Genomic DNA, 21,329 nt, shown 5'->3' with positions numbered 1-21,329 from the left:
GCTGCCGTGCTCAGGCACTCGGTCATGTCCGACTCTTTGCAACCCCATGGACTATAGCCTGCCAGGCTCCTCTGTCCAAGTTAGTTTTCTAAAATGTGTTTCTAATCATGTCACTCCTACTGTTTTTAAAAGATCTTTGAGTAACCCAATTACATGGACTATTATTGAATAAATAAATTTGCTCTGTTAGTATCAAATTCCCCATTATCCTTATTTCCTGTCTTTATAGCCTTCACCACGATTTCAACCTATCTTACTTATGTGTTTTCTTACTTATTGTCTGTCTCCCTCTTCTGTTGGAATGAAGTTTCCGTTTGATCAATGTTCTTATCTGTCTGTCCCCAAAACAGTGGCTGACAATGTTAGATAATAAATATTGACTGAATGAAGGACTCAATAAATCAAATTCTGTTAGCCACAGTTAATTCTTTTTTTCATAAATGAACTTTATTTACTTTAACGATTACAAATGTAATACATGCTTACTGTAGAGAAACTGGAAAGTACAGAGAAGTAAAAAGAACATTAAAACACCCATAATCCCACCACATTAAGGCAAACACTGTTCACATTATGTTCTATCTATGCCTGTTTAAAGACCAAGATCTTTATCAAGAGTGCTGGCCACGAAGCACAATAGCCAAGGGGAGTGAGGGCAATTAACAACTGAGGAGGTCACCCAAAGGTCAGAGCTAGAAATTTCACACTAAGGGACAAGACAATGGCCACTGACAATAGATCAAGACTTCAGAAGTTGACAACAGAAGAACAAGTTGGGTTATGGTAAGAATGTAGTGAGATGATGCTTGTCAAGAGTTTAGCCCACTATCTGTCACATAGTACATAAACAATAAACATTAGCTATTACTAAGATTATTACTATGGGTCAAAACGAATGGTTCAGGATGGAGACTATAAACAGGACAAGGGCCTTGGAGACCAAATTTAAGTGCTATGAGTTGGGGCATATAGGGACAAGTATACTGGATGAAAAGGATGGTATTGGAGTGGGCATCACTCTCCTTATGGGCTCCCTTGCCAGGTGAAATGGGACCAGGGCTTCCTCAAGTTTGCCTGATGACATGTGGCAAGACACTCTAAGGTGTTTTTGAGGTAGGACATAGTTTCTCCTGCCTAGACTTCTCCCTGGACCAAGAATTAGCACTGTCCTTGTTGGTAATGGGAGTTCAGAACCTCATACATTGAACATTCTTGAAGTCCACGTTCTGATTGTTGGGGCAGGTTAAAGGCATGTGGGGTGAAAGAGAAGGTCAAGTCAACCAAGTGAGGGATAGGGTGGGATGCACCTGGAGGGGGTGCTGAAGGGGGAAAGGCCACAAGTTCTAATGATGTAATTGCATGGAATGAGTCTAGGAACCAGTCCTCAAGTTAGCAGCCAAGTTGGATATCACAGGAGAAGAGTCCAGGTAGCATTACTTGTTAGTGGGGGCCTTCTGATGGCCTGTGCTCTTTCGAAGGTGGTCGTGCAGACCCTCTTGAGGGTCTTCATGCTCTTTCAGGTAGTAACAGCGTTTGGGAACATGCTGGTGCTGGGAGTGAGAAAAAAAAAACAAAAACAGCAAATGTAAGAGCCATGCTTACTACGACAAGTGGGGTTCCACCTGGATAATCTCAATCACTTAACATGTCAAGGAACTTGGCCAACGTACCTTATTTGTATAAAAAGTGTGACCAAGGACTAGACTGGTCAAATTCCCTAGTGACCTGGGTCTACAACACATGTGGCTGTAGGTGGGACCCAGCCTCCAAAACATGACCCCTCTTTTAGAACTGGACCTGGAATCAGTAGTAGCAAATTGGGACTGAGCCCAACCAGTCCCCTCAGAAGATTTAGACCTTTACCACCCCCAAACCCTGAGTATCTTAGGTAGGGCAAGGCTCCACAAAGTTAATGGAGTTTGGGTTAATATGCCCAAAACAAGGGCCTAACCAGGCCCGCTGATGAAATTCCAGGTTGAGGCTTATGGTCTAGGAGCTCAATGCCTCCCCCAGCCTCTTCCTTAGTCTACATAAAGGAGCAGGATGCCTTCAATTTTCTATTCAGAAACCTTGAGTGTGTTTCCCCATCATTACCTCCTCGGTCTGCTGCTGGGGGTTCAGTTCATTCTCCATTGCTTCCTCACTATTCCGCTTACAGGGTGATGTCAGAACCTGGCTGGAGCTGCCTCGGGAATTCTTCTCTCCGGCCAGCTGGCACTCGGTATAGAGAGACCTATCTATCAGCTCCTTTAGGCTGCCAGCCACCTTCAGGAAGATCCGGCCCATTTTGGTGGCAACAGCTTCAGAGAGTCCTTCCAGGAACCTGGTCCGCAGAATGGCATCAGACCAAGACAAATGTCGGGCCAGCAGAAGGAAGTCAGTGGCATACTGCCTGACCGACTTCTGGCCCTGCTTGGGATGGCAGAGAACTGCACTGAGGATGTCAATTTCAGACAGGGAGTCATATAAGCCCTGGGATCTTCTCAGGAAAGATTTATCTTCACTGGTGAGGGGGTTTCCTACCTCCATCTGCAAGATGGACCACCTCTCTGCTGCCCCCAGATGAAGAGACACGAGAAAAGCCATTTTCTCTGAATCATTCAAAAATCCCTTCATTTGCTTCTCCTCATCAATCTCCACCTCCTCTTCCACAGGGCATGAACCCCGGGCTGCTTCTTGTTCTTCTAAGAGGTAACAGAGTGCTGGGGTCAGCATGCCAAAAGATGGGACTTCCTCTGATGGTGGCTTTACTGTTTTGGGGGGGGTGGTCGTCGCATGTGGTGTGGACTTTGATCCCGAGGCTGTGACATTGATGCGAGGGGCAGATGTTTCCCCAGAGTCTGTGGCTTTGATTCCCAAGGTGGACATCATTCCAGGGGCTGCCATTTGGGATGCGAACATGGCTCCTGGGACTGTGGCCCTCATTAGTGGCATGGACATCCCCCCAGAGGATATGGGTCTTAGAAGTGGCATGGACATCATTCCAGAAGCTGAGGCTCTCATAAGTGGTGTGGATGTGGCTCTGGAAGCCGAGGCTCTCATCAGTGGTGTGGACATCTTTCCTGAGGTTGTGTATGTTGTTTGTGGCAAGGACGTTGATCCAGAACTCACAACTCTTGTTTGCAGTGTGGACATTGCTCCAGATGACAGGCTTTTCATTAGTGGTATGGATGTCTCTCCAGAAGCCATGGCAGACATCAGTGGCATGGGTGTTACTCCAGAGGCCACAGCTCTCACGGATGGCTTGGACATCCCTCCCGAGGCCATGGCTGTGGTTTGTGCGGTGGCCATCTTTCCAGAGGCTGGACCTCTCATGAACTCTGTGGACACATCTTCAGAGACTGAGGGTCTCCTTGGGGGTGTGCACATAATTCCAGAGACTGGAGCCCTTAATAATGGCGGGGACATCACTCCCAAGCTGGGGGCTCGCATGGATAGCGTGCACACCTCTGCAGATGCTGCTGTGGGCATCTGTGGTGCAGATGTTGCTCCAGGGGCTGGGGCCCTCAACAATGGCATGGGCACCCCTCCAGAGGCCACAGCTGTCATTTGAGGCGTGGACATCACTCCAGAGGCTGTGGATCTCATGAGTGGTGTGGACATCGGCCCAGAGATTGGAGCCCTCATTTGTGGCATGGACATCATGCCAGAGGCTGTGGCTGTTCTTTGCGGAGTAGACATTGCTCCATAAGCTGGGGCTCTCAGAGGGGTGGTGGCTATCTCCCCAGAAGTTGGGGATCTCGTTAGTGCTGAGGACATCTCTCCAGAGGATGAAGCTCCTGTGAGAAGTGTGGACACCTCTCCAGGGTTCGAGGCTCTCATCAGGGGTGTGGATACTGCCCCAAAGCTTGGGGCTCTAATTTTTGGTGTGGACATCACTTCAGAGGCTGGGGCTCGCATCTGCAGTGTGGACATCCCTCCAGAGGTCATGAATCTTTTGAACGACATGGACATCCCCCCAAAGTCTTGAGTGCCTATTGGCTGACTGGGCATCTTTCCAGAGACTGTGGATCTCATTAGCACTGTGGGCATGGTTCCAGGGCCCGGGGCTCTCATTAGGGGCACGGACATGCTTCCAGAGGCTGCGGCTGTCATTTGTGGTGTGGACACGTCTCCAGAGGCTGGGGCTCTCATTAGTGGTGTGGACATCCCGGCAGAGGCAGTGTCTGTCATCTGTGGCATGGACATGGCTCCAGAAGCTATGTCTCTCATTAGCATTGTGGAGATCTCTCCAGAAGCTGCAGTTGTCATTTGCTGCATGAACATTGCTTCTGAGGCTTTGGTTGTTGTTAGTGGCTTGGACAATGCTCCTGAGGCTGTAGCTTTCATCAGCGGCACGGACATCACTCCCGGGGCTGTGTCTCTCGTTAATAGTGAGGACATGGATCCAGAGGCTTTGGCTGTCATCTGTGGGGTGGACATGGCTCCAGAGGCTCTCATTTGTGGTCCGGCTGTCACTCTCAAGGCTGTGGCTCTCCTTTGTGACCTAGATGTTGCTCCAGAGACAGGCGCTTTTATTTGCAGTGTGGGCACTGACCCAGAGGCTGGGGTGGTCATTTGTAGCATAGATACTGTTTCAGAGATGGGGGCTGTGCTGGGTGGGATGGACATTGCCCCCAAAGCTGGAGCTCTCATTCGTGGTGTGGACTTTGCCCCACTGGCTGGGACTTTCATAAAGCCCGTGGATGTGGCTCCAGAAATTTGAGCCGTTGTTAAGTGTGTGGACATTCCTCTAGAGGCTGCAGTTGGCACTGGCTCTGCGGACATGGTTCCAGAGGTTGTGGCTGTCATCAGTGGGGTGGACAGTGCTGCAGAGTCTGGGACTGTCTTTAGCAGCATGGACATATTGCCAGAGGCTGGGGTTCTCATTCGCAGTGTCGACCTTGCTCCAGAATCTGAGGCTCTCGCTGACGAAGCAGACATCTCCCCGGAGGCTGTTGCTCTCGTTGGTGGAGTAGACACAATCTGAGAATCTAGATTTTGTGTTAACTGTGAGGACATAGCTCCAGAGCTTTGGGCTGGCATCAGCTGGGTGGGCATCCCTCCAGAGCTCAGAGCCATCATTAGCAGTGGGGACACTGCCTCAGCATCTGGGGCTGGCTTTGACAAGATGGGCATTTCTCTAGCCTCGGGGACTGACAGGAGTGGTGAGGATATGGCTCCGGAGCCTGGAGCTGTTGTTAGTGGTAAAGACTGTACTGCAGAGTCTGGGCCTGACATTAGCTGGGTGGACATTTCCCCAGAATCTTGGGTGCTCGTTAGCTGGGTGGACATTGCTTCAGAAGTTAGGGCTGACATTATCAGTGAGGAGATCGCTTCAGAGTCTGTGTCTGACATGAGCAGTGAAGAGATCTCTCCAGAGACCAGGGCAGTCATTAGCACTTTGGACATTGCTTCAGTGTCTTCATCTGTAATTTGCAATGGTGACATTCCTTCAAAGCCTGGAGCTGGCGTTGGCTGTGTGGACATCTCTCTGGGGTTAATATCTGGCATTAGCAGTGGGGAGAGCTCTCCAGAATCTGGGGCTAGCATCAATGGTGTGGCCATTGCTTCAGAGGATGAGGCTGACATTGCCAGTGGTGATATGTCTTCAGAATCTGGTGTTGCCGTTAGTGCTGTGGACATTGTTCCAAAGTCAGGAATCATCAGCCCTGGGGACATTAATCCATACTCTGAAGTGGACAGCAATGGAGACAATGTTCCAGAATCTGAGGCTGGCATTAGCAATGGGGAAAGCATCCCAGAGTCTGAGGTTGGCATTAACAATGGGGACAGAGCCTCTGAATCTGAAGTTGGCATTAACAATGGGGACAGTGCCCCAGAGTCTGACAGGAGCGGTGAAGACACAGCTCCAGAGTTTGCTGTTCCCATTAGAGGTGTGGCCATGGTGTCAAAGGCTGGGGATGTCATCAGCTGTGTGGACATCCCTCCAGGGTCTGATGCTGAAGTTGAGACCATAGGCTGGACACTAGAAGGCAGAATTTGGCCTTCTGCTGTGTTCTCCTGCGTTGGTCCAGAGAAGGTCATCTCCCTATTTTGGGTGTCGCCATTTTCCTCCCTCAGCACATTGCTGAACTGCAGTGAATTTAAGGGTATTGATGTATCTGCCATGGCCAAAGGACAGTGTGTAGAGAACCTCTAAAGCAATTATATCAGGGGTCCTGCTGAAGCCCAAGTGGCAAGAAAATCTGTAAACAGGAAACAAGTTTAGCAGTCAAAAGGCAAATCAAAAAAATGGGGAAATAGACAAATGACTCCGTGATGGAGACCTCTTATGTGTTTGCTGGCTCTGTGGCATCAGAGATGGGCCTCTCAGGTTAAAGAAGCTGTATGGCATTAAACAAATTCGAAGCTGGAGCAACTATCCTTTCCACCTCTATCCTTTTCAAACTAACCTGCTCAGTCACACGGCACACACACTCAGTTTATAAAAGCTATCAACACTGGCAACTTCAGCAGCCCAGAGCCTGGGAGGTCCTGGTTGAAATGAAACAGCAGCACCACCTTCTGGAAAATTGTGAGAAGTGCAGGTTCCTGAGCTATGCTCTCTTCCCACCATAGCACTAGCAAGCCAGCCAAGGGCCTGGATGAGAACACCTTTCGCCCCAGGATAACTATTAGTTCCTAGTGCTCACTGAGTCCTGCTAATGCTTTAATCCCCATTTTACTACTCTAATGGACCTAAATGTCTTCCTCAGGAAAAGGAAGGCATTTAACTGACCAATGAGAGTAGCATTCCACAAACTGAAATTCCTGTTTATTAACATTTTGATTTTTAATAACAAAAATCACCACTACTACTACCACCTACTGCTCACCTAGTGTGTTCAAGGCAGTACACCTTAGCATCTGCAGTGTACCAGGATGTAGAAGCATTACACACTGGAATCTTACAATAGTCGTATTATTCCCATTTTACCAGTGCACTCAGATTAGTTGGGATTGGGGTTAGAATAAGACCACTGAAACACTAGAAACTGTTTGTCTTTGACTATCACTTACTCCTTGGGGTTGCCTAGCCTTTGGCATCCCTAAGGCTACATTCAGTTATCTCTCTGATGTCCTAGATCATGGTTCACTTGAAGCTCAGTCTATAGGAAGTACAAACTTCAAGCTTCTCTGACAACTGGGTAAGAGTGAGTGGGTAAGCCCAGAGCCTCACCCCTCCAGCCCACTCTCATAAGCAGCCTCCAATGGGGCTTCTTGGCACAGAACTTGGAAACTAACACACACATGACACAATGTTGACATGTCCCCTCAGCCTGCTCATGCCCCCAGTGGAACACTTGCTCATTTGGGACAATGTCATAAAACTCATCAATCTGGTGCAGCGTGCCTCCATAATAATATTGAGAATGCTAGCAACAGAAGTGCCAAATGCTCAACATCTCTTGAGCATATGATGACTGGCAAGTACCCTACTGGGCACTTTACATGCACTCTCTTACTTGGTCCCCACAGCAACACTGAGAGATTTTGGTCATCCTCAGTGACGGTCATCCTCAAAATCCTCATCTTACAAAGGAGAAAACTAAGATCCAGAGAGGCTTCATAATTTGCCTGCAGTCACTTGGATTCCCAGGCCCACCCAACTCCAGAGACCCCTACTCTTCTCTGCTGTGCTATAATGATCCACCTTATCTGAAACACTGGCCTCATGTTAGGACCGTGGTTACTCTAATAATTGGTGCAATGGGAAAGATGGGTCAAAAGGGAAGCCGTAGCTGACCACCCCCACCTACCACATCTTCAGAAAAATCCCTGAACATGCCATAGTTTCCCACCAGGCAAAACCCGGAAAGATCTTACCTTGCCAGTCAGGGAGAAGAGAGGGAGTATGTCCTTTGCGCCCCTAGTTGTTTTGGTCTGGCCAATTTACTTATGCCCCATGCCCAGCCAGTTCATTAAAGTAAGACCCAGTACCAGCAGCTGTTCTCTGCAATCTCCCTTAGCTATCCCCTGCCACGCCCCCCTCCTGCCCGCCAGCCAGCCAGCCTGCCCACCCGCCCACCCGCCCCACTGCTCCTGACTTGCTAGTGCTTGCTCTGTCTCTCTGGTCCCAGATTCCTGCCTCTATATAGGCTCTGACATTTGCCTCTGGCCGCGTTTCACTTGACAGCCCTCCAGAAGCTCCACTTTAGCACTTGGCCTATGCAACTCCACCCTTCTTCCCCTCGCCCCCAGTAGCTGCCACCAGGCCACTCTGCCCACCTCTGGCCATCCCAAAGGAAAGAGGAGAGTCACACAAGTAAAGAGATGAGACCGAAAGGGTCTTGGCTCAGGAAATGAGACATTCTCTCTGTGGCTGAGTGGACACCAGGGTCGTGGGAGCCAGGCGCTACCACCAGTGGGCCGTGGAAGAGCAGGTAGGGGATAGAGGGAACAGGGCTGGAGGCTGAGTGGAGCAGTGGAGAAGAGTGGGTTCAGGTGCGGGTAAACCAGGGTTTGGAAGGATGGGCCACGGGGCTTAAGAGAGCCCAGCAATGGTGACAACTAAAAAGCCAACTGGCCCTAGTGTCAGAGACTCAGTGGGAAATCTTGCAACCAGCTACCCTGCCATAGGGTTAGAATTCAACAATGAGGCTCCAGGGCATCCAGACAACTGGCAAGAAAAGCATGCCAATCTTAAGCATACCAGGTGAGAGCTTGCTCATAGAAGCAGGACTTTAGCCTGCTTTCTAGAACTGGGGCACAAGATCAGAGTAAAATTAACAAAAAGGTTTGCCAGAGCCTTCTGAATAAGGAGCCCTCCAACCCTTATACTAAGGGCAGAAATGGTCCCTGAGCCCCGAATAGGGCAAAGCCTTTAGATGAAGTTGAAGTACCCCAGGGACTCAGAATCTAGGGGCTGGGGGGAGGCATTCAGCTTGTTATAAACCTCCCCATGCTCCAACAACCAAAGATAATTATCACCCCACAATACCTGGGCACTCAGGCTAAGCACCGCACTTGTTTTATATCCTTCACACCTCATGGCCACACCTGCAAGGCAGGCACTAATACCATTCCCATTTATTTTATGCTTTAGAAATTTTTTCCTTCATTTTCTTTTTTCAATTTTCTTTTTTATTGAAATACAATTGATTTATAATGTTATGTTAATTTCAGGTGTTCATCAGTGATTCAGTTTTATTGTATATATGTGTGTGTGTATATAATATATTCTTTTACAAATGGTGAGAGGTGCTTGGAGAAATTGTAACCAATATCATAGAACCAGCACATGGCAAAGCCCTGATATGAGCCCAAGTTAGTCTGATTCCAGAATCAGACTAATTTCCTCTCTTGGTAAACAGACAAGTGATTAGAAACACTCCCCAAGTACCACCGTGCTCTTCCTACCCCCACTAATGGCTGAATCATCATTGTGATAATAATAATAGTAATAATAATAATACCAACTGACTTGGAACTCTTGCTACATGCCAAGAACTACGCTGAGGGTTTTACATGCATTCTCTCATTTGATCCCAACATCTATCCTGTAAGCTAGGTGTTTTTAATTCTCAGTTTACAGATAAGAAAACTGAGTCTCGGTGAAGTGAACTGACATGACCAAAACCATACAGCTCCATTTGACTCCAGAACTCACTGTAGTATACTACTCAAAGGGAAAACTTCCAGTCACTCTCCCCCTACCCTAAACCAAAAAGTACTCACAGGGAACCCAACAACAACAATTATTATTATTATTATACTTAATAATAACAGCTAAGACTTACTGTGCCAGGCACTGTGCTAAGCACTATACATGCAAAATCTCATTTGCTGCTCACAGCTGCCCTATGAGATAGGTATTATCACTCTCATTTTCAGATGAGGCACAGAGAGCTTAGTTAGCTTTGCCAAGGTCACATAGCTAGAAAGCACTGTTGTTTATGATCATAAAAACTTGGAAATTACCTAAATGCCAGCATTAGAACCCAATCCACTGAATGATTAAACAAATCATTGTACATCTCCAGTGTCCAGTGAAAATGAGTATCTTATTTTTATAAAATAAATATGTATATTTTTGCAGAGAAAAAAAATACAGTTTGGAAAGATGTATACCAAAATGTTAACAGTGACCATACCTGAGTGACTGGATTAAAGAGAATTTTTACTTTTGTTTTTCTTAGCTGTATTCTCTCATCTGTCCATATAAATATTATTGTATTAGAAGAAAAAAATATTTTTCTTTCTTTTAAAAGGTATGTTCCTCTACAGTTCTATCTCTAGCCCTCTCCTCTCCTCTCTCTAAGGGCCCCCAACATCTCCCCACCCAAGTAACCTTTCTCCTCCAATAGGCTTAATTCTTGTATCACTGAGATCCTTGGTCAGTAGTGACCTCTGAAAACTGTCTCTAATGGCTTATTTTATTTTTTATCATTACTTTTTAAAAATCCAATTTCTTATTTTTCTACTTTTATTTATGCCTAAGAATTACACAAGTAATCTAGGAATATATTCTCAGGATAAAAACTTGAAATCCTACCTACAGATAAAGCCAGTCCTGCACCTACCCCACCCCACCCCATCCCCTCAAGTTCCATTCCTCTGTCTGTTCACAGTTGGGTGTGTCTCCTTCCAAACTTTTTCTAGCTGCAATGGCATTTGGAGTTCATATCATGCAATTGCTTGCAAAACCTAGGGTGTGCAAAGAGCTCCTGTTAGAAAACCACTCTGACTCTGGACATCCAGGAGTTCAAGTTCTGGTTCATTGTGACCATTAATCATCAGCCGTCTTCTAAGGTGGCTATCTAGCAAGAGTGCTTGCAGGCTCAGGCCATTTGGGTCCCAGATTTTCATTTTGTTCGTGCCAGTGTCTCTATAGACACAGAGAGGGGAGGCCTACTAAGGAAGGAAAAGCCCAGAAACTGCTGCTTAGCATCTCAGATCTCTCACGTCTGGCCCAGTCTACATTGATCAATACAGCTAGTAGGAAGTGTCACATGCCTGCTGCCTCACAAAAGGTAATTGAGTTTGGGCTAGCTGCTCAGGGAAATAAGAATAAACAAGAGACAGTTCAATATGTCAACAAATAGCTCTCCAGCTCTTGAAAATAAACTTTTCCTGAGATTCTGCATGATAGCCTCTCCCTGCCGGCACTAGCAAGCAAGAATTAAGATAACAGAAAAGAGACAACCTCAGGGTAGAGAAAGACTTGATCTACTTGAGGGTCTGCCACCTCCCTCACCCCATTGCTCACCCCACTTCTCCAATAGCCTTGATGCTTAAAATGCCCACCTGGCTCTTTATAAATCGAAGGGGGAAAGAGCTTGCATTCACGGAATCCTCACTCTGCCAGGCACTGGGTTAAGCTCTTTACATATATCACATCATTTATCACACAACAAACCAATGAAGTGGGTTTTTTAACCCTAATTTTATAAATCAGCTTTAAAAAAAAAAACAAGTGGAGAGAAAATAAAATCAAGTAACTCACCTGGGCTCCCACAGCCGAGAGGGGGTGAAGCTGGGCTTGTCACTCGCGACTGTCTGACTCAGCTGGTGCTCTTAACTCAAAGGAGAGTCACACACTGTCTTCGAGTCTCTGAAGGGCTGTCATATGGAAGAGAGGGTAGGTGTGTTCTGGGTAGCTCCAAAGAGAAGGATTTGACTGTTAGTTGGGAATTACACTTTCATTGGATGTGCTGCAAATTCCCCAAACAACATGTATATGCATGTCCAACTCTATAGGGAAAAAAAACATTATAAGAAGAGCAAACGGAACTGCCTTGCATAAGCTGCTGTCCTGTGCAATCGGAGAGAACAGGAGGGATATCAAAGGATTGCACATGGGCAGCATCCCAATTTTCTTAAAGAAGGAAACTACAGACCAGTATACCGTAAACTCCAGAGCTGTAAGCTTGATCTCAATCCTTGGAGAGATTCTGCCGCAGATTATGAAGCAGGTAATTTATAGCACTTAGAATGGAAGTGGTGATAGAAGGTACCTAGAGGTTCTAGCAGAACTGAAACCAATTAAGCCAGGTTCCCAAGACTGGCAGCTATCACAAACCAAAAATCTGGGGAGACTGACAGTAGGTTGCCAGGTTTTTATTTCTCCAAATAAAGGAACAAGCAAGACAAAACAACCTCAAATTATCATTTCCTAGAAAGGGTTTTCTTTAAACACAAAAAGAGAAGCAAACAATCTCAGAATAAAGGACAGTTCTTTCAGTGAAATAGGTTTTGCTTTACAGAACACTGGCTACATCGTCCTCAGGCTTTCTCATTGCACCCGAGGACTGCAATAATTTTCCTGGAGGATGGGCATTTATCCAAAGACCTTCTTTAGGGAATCCCTCACAGTGAAAATATCAACAAAGATAAGATCAGATACCTGTAAGACAGGAAATCTTTCTGGCCAGAACTGGGAAGAACAGAGTTTGACCTTAGCCTAAGTGAGGATATTAACATACATAAAGTGTCCACATAAAGGAGCATGAGAGAAATAGAACTTGCCAAGTGCAAATTCAAGCCCTGCTGGGCAGGACTTGGCCAGCACATTTGACTTTTGCCATCCCTTGGACCACCCAACTGTCCTGTAGGAATATTTGCCTGATGCCATTAAGCATTTGGCTCACAAACCAGTTTCTGACTTGAGACACTCCAAGCAGCCTTCAGACTATTACTGGTCTCTCCAGGGAGAGTTCCTAAAGGCAAATGAATTCTCAATTGGCTCAATACTATAGCCAGACTGGGGTTCTACCACAATCTAGAAGCAGCTTCTAGCCTTGGTCCCATCCTGTTCAATCCTCTCATCAATGGTGTGAAGAAGAGCATAGATGGATCTTTTACACAACTATTCTAGCGCTGAGGAGAATCTCTATGTTTGGCCTAGGAAGTAGATTTACATTTTTAAATCCCATGGTTTATAATCTATGTCTCTGCCTTTGGGCATTTTCTCTCCTGTTCTTCGCTGCCAATACCGGAAGTCTCTGCAATGTGTGCTCTTTGTGGAAAATGCTTAGTGACGGTATGGCTGCTATGAGCTCTGCCTGCTGAAGAACAGGTAGGTTTTTCTCTACAAAGTGCTGAGCCTTCATCTCAGGCCTGCCATCTTTCCTCAGGTAACTGGTGTCAGTGGATACTTCTTGAATTAGAAAAGAGGACAGACTAATGTCCTCATATTTGTAGAATCGGCCCTATTTCCAAAAGAGCGTCAATTGGACTTTGACCTCATCTATTGACCTTGACCTTATTTCTGAAGGTGAAGGCAGAGCAGTTTACAGTACCTGCCATACTCCCTCAAACTGCATTTCTCTAAGTGTGGTTGGGAAGCCCTTTGCATTAGTCATTCTTCTGTGAGGACTGTTAAAATGCAGATGCAGAGTTGGGAGGTGGGGCTCCACATTCAGAGAGTCAAACTCAGTAGGTCCAGAGTGAGGCCAAGGAATCTGCATTTTGACCCAAGTGATTCTGAAACCCTCTAGAGTTTAAGAACAGCTGGCTTAGGGATCTGGACACCCTGGATATTATTTTTAATTAACTAATTTATTTTAATTGGAGGATAATTGCTTCACAATATTGTGATGGTTTCTGCCATACATCAATATGAATCAGCCACAGGTATACATGTATCCCTTCCATCCTGAATTTAATATCAAATAAACCAGGATTCCAACTCCCAGCACTGGCCTGTTATCTTTTCTGTAAAACAGGGATAATAACGGTACCTACCTCACAGGATCTTTGAATGTTTTAAACACAAAACATGCGTCAAGGGTCTGGCACCTAGTTGAAGCTCAGTCACCTCTCCTGGGCCTGCTTATTTGTGAGCCCTGCTGCCTGTATTCTGCCCCTGTTGCCAACTGCTCACTCTTTCTAGGTCTGGTATTCAAGCTCCCCAAGCGAGAGACTCTCATTGGTCCAAATTTAGTCACCACTGTGCTTGTTGGGCAAAGTTCTCATCCCACGTTCCCTCCTAGGCAACTTGCCAGCCTATAGAGTGACTGCTCTTGGATCAGATGCCCTCTCCTGGCTCAGTCGGCTATTGGCAGGGAGAAGCAGGGTCACGTGGGTACCAAACATAGCCACCTATTCATAAGAAACTGCTCCTTCCCTCGGCTAGGGTCTGCGGATGGAAACTCTTTAGAAGGGGCCTGTGGGTGTGGCAGGAATTCTGAGGCTTAGCCCATCCAGTACACCTAGGCTTCTCATTTATCCAGCCTGCCAAAGGAATGAAGCATTCAAGTTCACTGAAGTCTCTATTTAATTCCTACTTTTCATCTCCATCAGGCCAGGAATACCAGTTTTCAAAAAACTAGACACGGTGAAGGAAAAAAAAAGAATACCTTAACCCTAAGAATGAGACTGTCTGTGTCTAGAACACGTTCTTCAGTTTTCAAAGCTCTTTCACATCTATTTCCTCATCACAGAGTCTGTAAACTAGCAGCCACAGGCTGGATTCAGACTGTAGAAAAGGATTTTATTTGACCCCTACAATGTTTTTGCCATTTTTTAAAGTATTGCTAACATTTGAAAGTCAGGAGATTTCACCTACATAATGCGGGAAAAACAGAAAACTCAGATCCTGGTTCTGAGATGGGAACAGTCAGGTGGAGCTGGGTAAGCTGCTCCTTGTAGATGGACCACTGGCTCACCATTTTGCCTCAGTACCCACCAGCCACTGACTTTTTCACAGTGACTTGCTTGGCCCCTGTGGGCCTTTGAAGCCTCATTTTAACCCCATCGAGCTTGTACAGAAGATGGTTAAGAGCACAGATTCTTAGGCTGAACTGTCTGGGTTAGAATCCCAGTTTTGCCCCTCACTGGCTTTGGGACTCTGCTCAGGTTATTTAACCTCTCTGAGCCTCAGTTTCTTCATCTGTAAAATGGGCATGATGGTGATAATAATAATGCCCAGCTTATAGGGTTATTGGCCCAACTAAATCAGTCAATGTGTACAAACTGCTTAGAACCATACCTCGCACATGGCACACACTAAAGAAACGTAGTTTAGTAGCTAAGTCATGCCAACCCTTTGTAACCCCATGGACTGTAGCCGCCAGGCTCCTCTGTCCATGGGATTTCCCAGGCAAGAACACTGGAGTCGGTTGCCATTTCCTTCTCAAGGAGATGTTCCTGACCCAGGGATTGAAGCCAGGTCTCCTGCACTGACAGGTGGATTAGTTACGGCTGAGCCACCAGGGAAGCCCAAAGAAACATTAGCTTCTTTCATTGTCCACAATTTCTTACCTGGCTTTTTGACATCCAAAGGATTCTGAAAACTGAAATTTTGTGGCAAGCTCATATGGTAGCCAAACTGGGCCTGAATTGTTTTGTGTGTTATTCGCTCAGTCAGTCATGTCCTAACGTTTGCAACCCCATAGACTGTAGTCCACCAGGCTCCTCTGTCCATGGAGTTCTCCAGGCAAGAATCCTGGAGTGGGTTGCCATTCCCTTCTCCAGGGGATCTTCCCAACCCAGGTATTGAACCTGGGTCTCCTGCATTGCAGGCAGATTCTTTGCTGTCTGAGCCACCAGGGAAGCCCAGGCTATTCATTTATCCCATTGAGAAATATTAGTGTGATTGATGACAGAATACTTGCCCCAGATTCCACAAGGGGTATTATATATGTTATAGGTACCATATTGCTTTACTAAAATCTAAAAAAAAAAAAAAAAAAAAACTCATGAAATCCAGAACATATGTAGTCTCAATGGTTTCAGATAAAGGATTGTAGACCTGTATTATTATTAATTTGTATACCCACTTGACAGATGGGAAAACTGAACTCCTGGGCACTAAGCAACTGATCGACAGTCCTACAGCTTGGAACTGGACATAATGTTGACCCCTATGCATAAAGCCCCTAGTGCCTAGTGCTGCGGTATGCACTGGGCTCACTGTAGGCGTGTTGATACAGGCTACCAGTCAGGGTCCCCTAAGGAACTGAAGCCTGCCGTCAAATACTGAGAGAGACAAACCCTCCCCCTAGTAGCATTCTTGTGACCCTTGGCATTAATCTTCACTATTGATATCACTGGGGCTTCCCCAGTGGTGCTAGTGGTAAAGCACCCACCTGCCATTGCAGGAGACACAAGAGACATGGATTTGATCCCTGGGTCGGGAAGATCCCATGGATGAGGTCATGGCAACCCACTCCAGTATTCTTGCCTGGAAAATTCCATCAACAGAGGAGCCTGGTGAGCTACAGTCCAGAGAGTTGCAGAGTCAGACACCATTGGGTTAGGATTAGAATGGGGATTACTGTCTTCATTTTACCCTGAGATCCAGCGAAGAGAAGTGACTTGTCCCAGATCGCTCAGCAAAAGACAGGCAGATCTAGAGCCAGAAACCAAATGCTCTGCTTTTTTCTTCTTAAACTCCAAGGCTGATCCAAGGGAGATGTGTGCTATACTTTTCACATACTGACCCACACTCTCTGCGGACAATCCTAAAATTTCAACACACCTGATTAAAGGAGAATGACCCAAGATCTTGCAAATATCAAAATGAGACCATGTGACTGAGTGGACCTCAGCCTTCCCAGTACCATAGGCAGCATTGTATAAACACCATCCAGTCAGAAGCCAGGGAGGAGAGATTTCTCAAATCCCAAGAAAATCACAGAGACCCTACTGTTTGCCCCTCTCTGTTGATTTTTTAGGTGCTGACATTTATTTTGTCAAAGGTCAAAAGAAATGAAAAATCTACTGGAAGGGGAATTACATCAGTTATGGAGCAGCATCTTAAAGAAACCTTTGCACAGTATCAGTTCCCATGTTGGAAATGCAGAAAATAGAGCACTGCTATTTCATACTGTCGGTGCATCAGAGACCTGGGAATGAGAACAGCATCCCCAGGAACTCCTGCCAGCCCCCAACTCTGCACAGGGGAGCTTTCTGACACCACCAGCCACTTAACCAAGTTGGAAGAAAGAAGGCAGGCCATGCCCCAGGTGACCTCACGTCTCTCCTAAGCTCATGGCTCGAGTTCCTCCTACCAACAAATCCGCACTTTGATCACACACCCACAGCGACCCAGATCTTTGAATTCAGCAATTCTTTCTCAGGTTTCAGCGAGGCATTGGCAGCCTGAGCTATTTTGGGACACTTTCTCTGCTGTGGATGCCACTTTCGGAATACGCCAGAAACACGCTCAGCACTAGGAGCTCTCCATCCTGGACCTGTTTTCGGGTTTGCTTGCGCTCTCTCTTCCTCTGGGCTGATCGTTTGGAGGACAGTCATTCTTGCCAGCCTAATCCCAGGAGCCTGACTACCTTGCTGGGCCACAGGCTCCAAGAGGCAGTGTGGCTGCCAGCACCCTCACGAGAAGGGGTATGGAGGCGCCAGGCAGCCAGGAAAGACAGATGTCCTGGGGAGGTAGAGGGGGTGATCTGAGTTTGGATATGGACTGAAAAAAACAAGAGGAGAGGGCGACAAGACTTTCCAAACATCTTATTTTTACAATCATCACCTCCTAAGCTGATGCAACTGACTCAGCAGGCATTCAGGAACCTGCCTTCTCCATTTTTCTGTCCGAAAATCCTCTGCACCTGTAAGTACCGGGGCTCGTTGTCACTCATACTGTCTTTTATTTGGGGCAGGGAGGGAAGAGCCTGGGGTAGGTCATCAGTCAGGTGTGGGCAGGCCCATGACTTTGGAAGAATTCCTGACACCCTCCCCCACCCCCGGAAGTGCTTCTGAGTTCGGAAAATGAAAATGCCTTTTCGTTCTTTCCCAAACCCCCAGCATACTAGAAATGCCACACAGCCTTCGGGGGTCTTCTGTTGAGCAGTGCTGTGCACATCCAATGGCTCGAGTTGGACTTAATGGGAGAAGCGCACCCTGAGCATTTGAATTTCTTAAATGTGACCTCAGCTACTGTTGTGGGTACAGTCACTGCTGGCTTCTCCATCTTTTACAAAGCAAATTGCTGAAACGGGGCAAGATGTAAACAGGACAGTTGAAATAGAATTTAGCAACTCCTCTGTGTTGAAAAGGGCAGTGGGGCTTGGGCTGATAGTCAGCCCAATTAGAAACGCAGCCACCACACTGCAAGCTCCCTGCTCTGCCGCGAGATGGCCCTTTTCAACATCTTCCCAGTCTGATGGAAAGAGAGGCCAAAATAGACATGGGCTCCCCAGGAAAGGAGGAGCTTTTATTTACTGCTTTCCTGAGACACTGGACATAGTCTCTGGCCAGTTTGTCAGTCCCTGAAGCAGCTCAAACGAGGGCTCCAAAGAGTCCTAGATGACAGAGCCCACCCCTGTTACCTGCCCCAACACCAAAGCATTCTTAGGGCACAGGACATGTTTGGAGGTGAGTGTGAGGGATGCCTTTGATAGGAAATTATCTGGATAAACTTACCAGGATCCATACTAAAAACAGTGTCCCTCTAGGCTTTCCTAATGACTTGATGGGTCATGAATAAGAACATAACAAGGTCAGAAGGTCTTGCCCTTTTTTCCGTATATAGCAGCACAGAAGGAACACTGTCTTTGGCAGAGAAAAAGCAAAACTGGCTACTTTCAATTTCTCAGCCTGGCAAAATCAGCAGCTTCTCATTTGTATTCTGCTAAGAGTCTGAGGAAGATTAGAGGAGAAGAGGGCTCATATCAGTGCCAGAGAAATGAAAAGAGGAAAATCACCCTGTCTAGGGTGGAGATTGGATTTGTTCTCAGGTTATAGAAAGAAACTAGTCTCAGGAGGAATTTGGCTTTGCTTTGACTACTATTGTTTGTGTGGTCTTTGGTAACTCATGGAGCTTAGCAGTCCTTCCAACAGAGCTCTGAGAAAATGATGCTTGCATCATAGAAGTTCATTATCTGGAAGACTTTTTAGTCAAAACCTTGAGTGGTGAGTGAGAGGAGGGAGTTCATTCGATGTGATGGATTCTAAAAAAAATAAGCCAGCTTCTGGCCTGGTGGTAGCCTGAATTTGATGTCTACTTCATGGTATTCCAGGAGTATTAAGAACATTCCCTTGCCCTTCCAAATCTCTCCCTATCCCCACCCAAGGGCTTGAAAATTCTTAAGTCCATAATTTCTTTGATATGGGGCTTTGACACCAGTTAAAATGCCAACTTCTTGGGAGGGTCAATCTGTTAAGACTCACCTGGATGTATCCCATCCTGACGGCAACTCTGATAGCAGAGAGAAGAGAGTGCAGGAACATGAGATTACTGTAGGTACAGAGATAAACCTCAGAGCAGGAGCTGGAAGCAGGACCTAGGTCAAGGCCAAAAGGACCAAGAGAGTCCATTGGCAAAAAGGGAAAGTTCTCATGAAAGTGAAGTACAAGACAACTTACTAAAGGTGAGACTCAGAATTTGGGTAACAAGACAAAGACGCATTTAATGAACCTGGGGACAGGGAAGAGGAAGGAGCTCATCTGCTACAGTGGGATAGGAGATAGAAGGGTTCCCTGCAAAGGCACCCCCGGGCTCAGTTGCCTGAGCCACTGAACTAGGGACTGTCAAAAATGTGAAGAGGCCTTGGTACAAAGAATCAAACAGATCAAATACTCTGGGACCCCTCAGCCCCGGCATTTCTCCAGCCCAAGAGGGTGGATCAAAGGAGCGGATCACATAGGGACTTAGCCTTGGAGCCTCTGCCCGACCTGTTCCTTGGATTGGGAACTCATACCCAAGGGAATTCATGATAGATACAGTCACTCACCTTGTTCACCAGAAGCTATCAGATGCAAAGAGAGGTTGCCCATGCAGAACCACAGGCCCAGGGGAAGGCATCCCCATATTCCTACACCCTTCCTAGGGCCTAATAAACAGAGTTTGGGAGTAAGACTACCTGGGCTGAAATCCTGGCTCTGCCACTCCATAGCTGCATGGCCTTGGGCAAGTCATATAACCTCTCTCAGCCTCATCTGTAAAATGGGCACAATATTAGTAGGATCTATCAAAGAGTGTCATGAAATGAGGTGATGCATGTAAGGCCCAGCATAGTGCCAGGTACGAAATAAATTTCACAAAAATCAGCCACGATTAAGATTTCCAGCTCTCTGCTGTATGAACCATCATCTGAGAATGGGTTACAGCAGCAGGAAGTCCTGCCCAGGGCAGATCTACCACCATCAGGGTTACCATTTCCTTAAAGTAGCTCTCTTCCTCCTTTGCTTCCCGGTCCCACCAGATGAGAGCTTTCCCAAGCCTTTCCTCTCACTGATTTTATATCCACCCCACCCCCCAGCTAGCTAACTAGACAGATTCAGCATTAGGGATCCATGCAATCATTTTCTTGGCTTTCCTCAACCACAGACTGAGCTTTGCTATTCCTTTCCTAGTGATGAGCTGGAGTTATTTCTGGGAGGGTGGGGTCCAGAAGGGTGAAGCTCCCTAGAGAGTACAGAGGCTCAGTCATGTCCAACTCTTAGCAACCCCATGGACTGCAGCCCACCAGGCTCTTCGGTCTATGGGGACTCTCCAGGCAAGAATACTGGAGTGGGTTGCCATTCCCTTCTCCAGGGGATCTTGCCGACTCAGGGATCAAACCCAGGTTTCCGAGCCACTCCAAGCACTCAACAAAAGGAAAGGAGTGCCACCTAAAATTTCAAATCTCTGGTTCCTGTAAAGCTGACTGCAACTGCAGCATCAATACCTAGCCATGGCCACTCCCACTGTGGCTCTCTGATCCTGTGGCTGCTGACCCACCAGCACACACCCCCGACCTCTGTCTCCCATCCTCCCTCCCCCTTCAGGACATCCCGTTGTCTGGGCCCCAAGGTGCTTCAGCTTCAAGAGGATTTCCTTCACTTCCTCTCTTCCCCCTCCCCGCCCACTCCTGAGGATTCACTCTCTTTCAAGGGGTGTGGTGGCAAAAAAGAGCTCTGCTTTCTGTGCAGGCATGCCCTCAGCGTGCTCTCTGCATTCAAGCCCTCCCTGATTCTGCTTGGCAAGGGGGCTGTGGAGGAAGGCCCCCTAGCCACACTTTGGGTACCTGTAGAATTAGCAGACAGGCTTCCAGTCTCAGAGACTTAAGTGAGACCAGTTGTGGAACTACTTCAGTCCAGGAGTTGGCTCAAATGCATATTCCAGCTATAATCTCCATAGAGATACAGAGTGTCTGGGCTTGGGGTTCATCCCTGGAATCTGCATGTTTAAAAAGCGTTCCTTGAGCCACACCTTAAGAAACGTGGTGCTCCATCTTGTGGAATGAGGGCAGGGGATGGGGAGGAAGATCGCTGGACTCCGATTCCTATAACCAGCCCCAGCCTCCATCCTGACTCTCTTACCCAGGAAAGCATGTGTAAATGTCTTCTGAATCCTGACTTCTCATTCAGGCAGCAGCTCCTAGGTTTTGTTTTTGTTTTTGTTTTTGTTTTTTCACAAAGACCCGGAGCAGTTTTAAATATCTGAACTGCAGATCAAAATCATTGAT

The 21,329-nt window shown here is 46.8% G+C and overlaps 1 protein-coding gene across 1 annotated transcript; it reads right to left on the bottom strand.

The window, feature by feature from the left end:
• Window positions 1-429: 429 nt before the first annotated feature.
• Window positions 430-20,709, bottom strand: RTL9 (retrotransposon Gag like 9). The gene is made up of 3 exons (XM_061409449.1): window positions 11,429-20,709; window positions 2,095-6,188; window positions 430-1,550 (listed from the first exon to the last, which is right to left on the bottom strand). Exons 2-3 carry the CDS (start codon window positions 6,109-6,111, stop codon window positions 1,434-1,436), a joined length of 4,134 nt encoding a protein of 1,377 aa, XP_061265433.1. The 5' UTR covers window positions 6,112-6,188; window positions 11,429-20,709; the 3' UTR covers window positions 430-1,433.
• Window positions 20,710-21,329: the final 620 nt, after the last annotated feature.

This window comes from Bos javanicus, chromosome X, assembly GCF_032452875.1.
Source record: "Bos javanicus breed banteng chromosome X, ARS-OSU_banteng_1.0, whole genome shotgun sequence".
Lineage (NCBI taxonomy): Eukaryota > Metazoa > Chordata > Mammalia > Artiodactyla > Bovidae > Bos > Bos javanicus.
The sequence above is the reverse complement of the archived record's forward strand: the minus strand, read 5'-3'. Positions and strand labels throughout refer to the sequence as shown.

Excerpts from the sequence above, each read along its gene's own strand:
- RTL9 (XM_061409449.1), bottom strand. The coding sequence starts at position 6,111 with ATGGCAGATACATCAATACCCTTAAATTCACTGCAGTTCAGCAATGTG. Across the intron at positions 1,551-2,094 it reads CCCAGCAGCAGACCGAGGAG|CACCAGCATGTTCCCAAACG; the intron begins GTAATGATGGGG and ends TCTCACTCCCAG.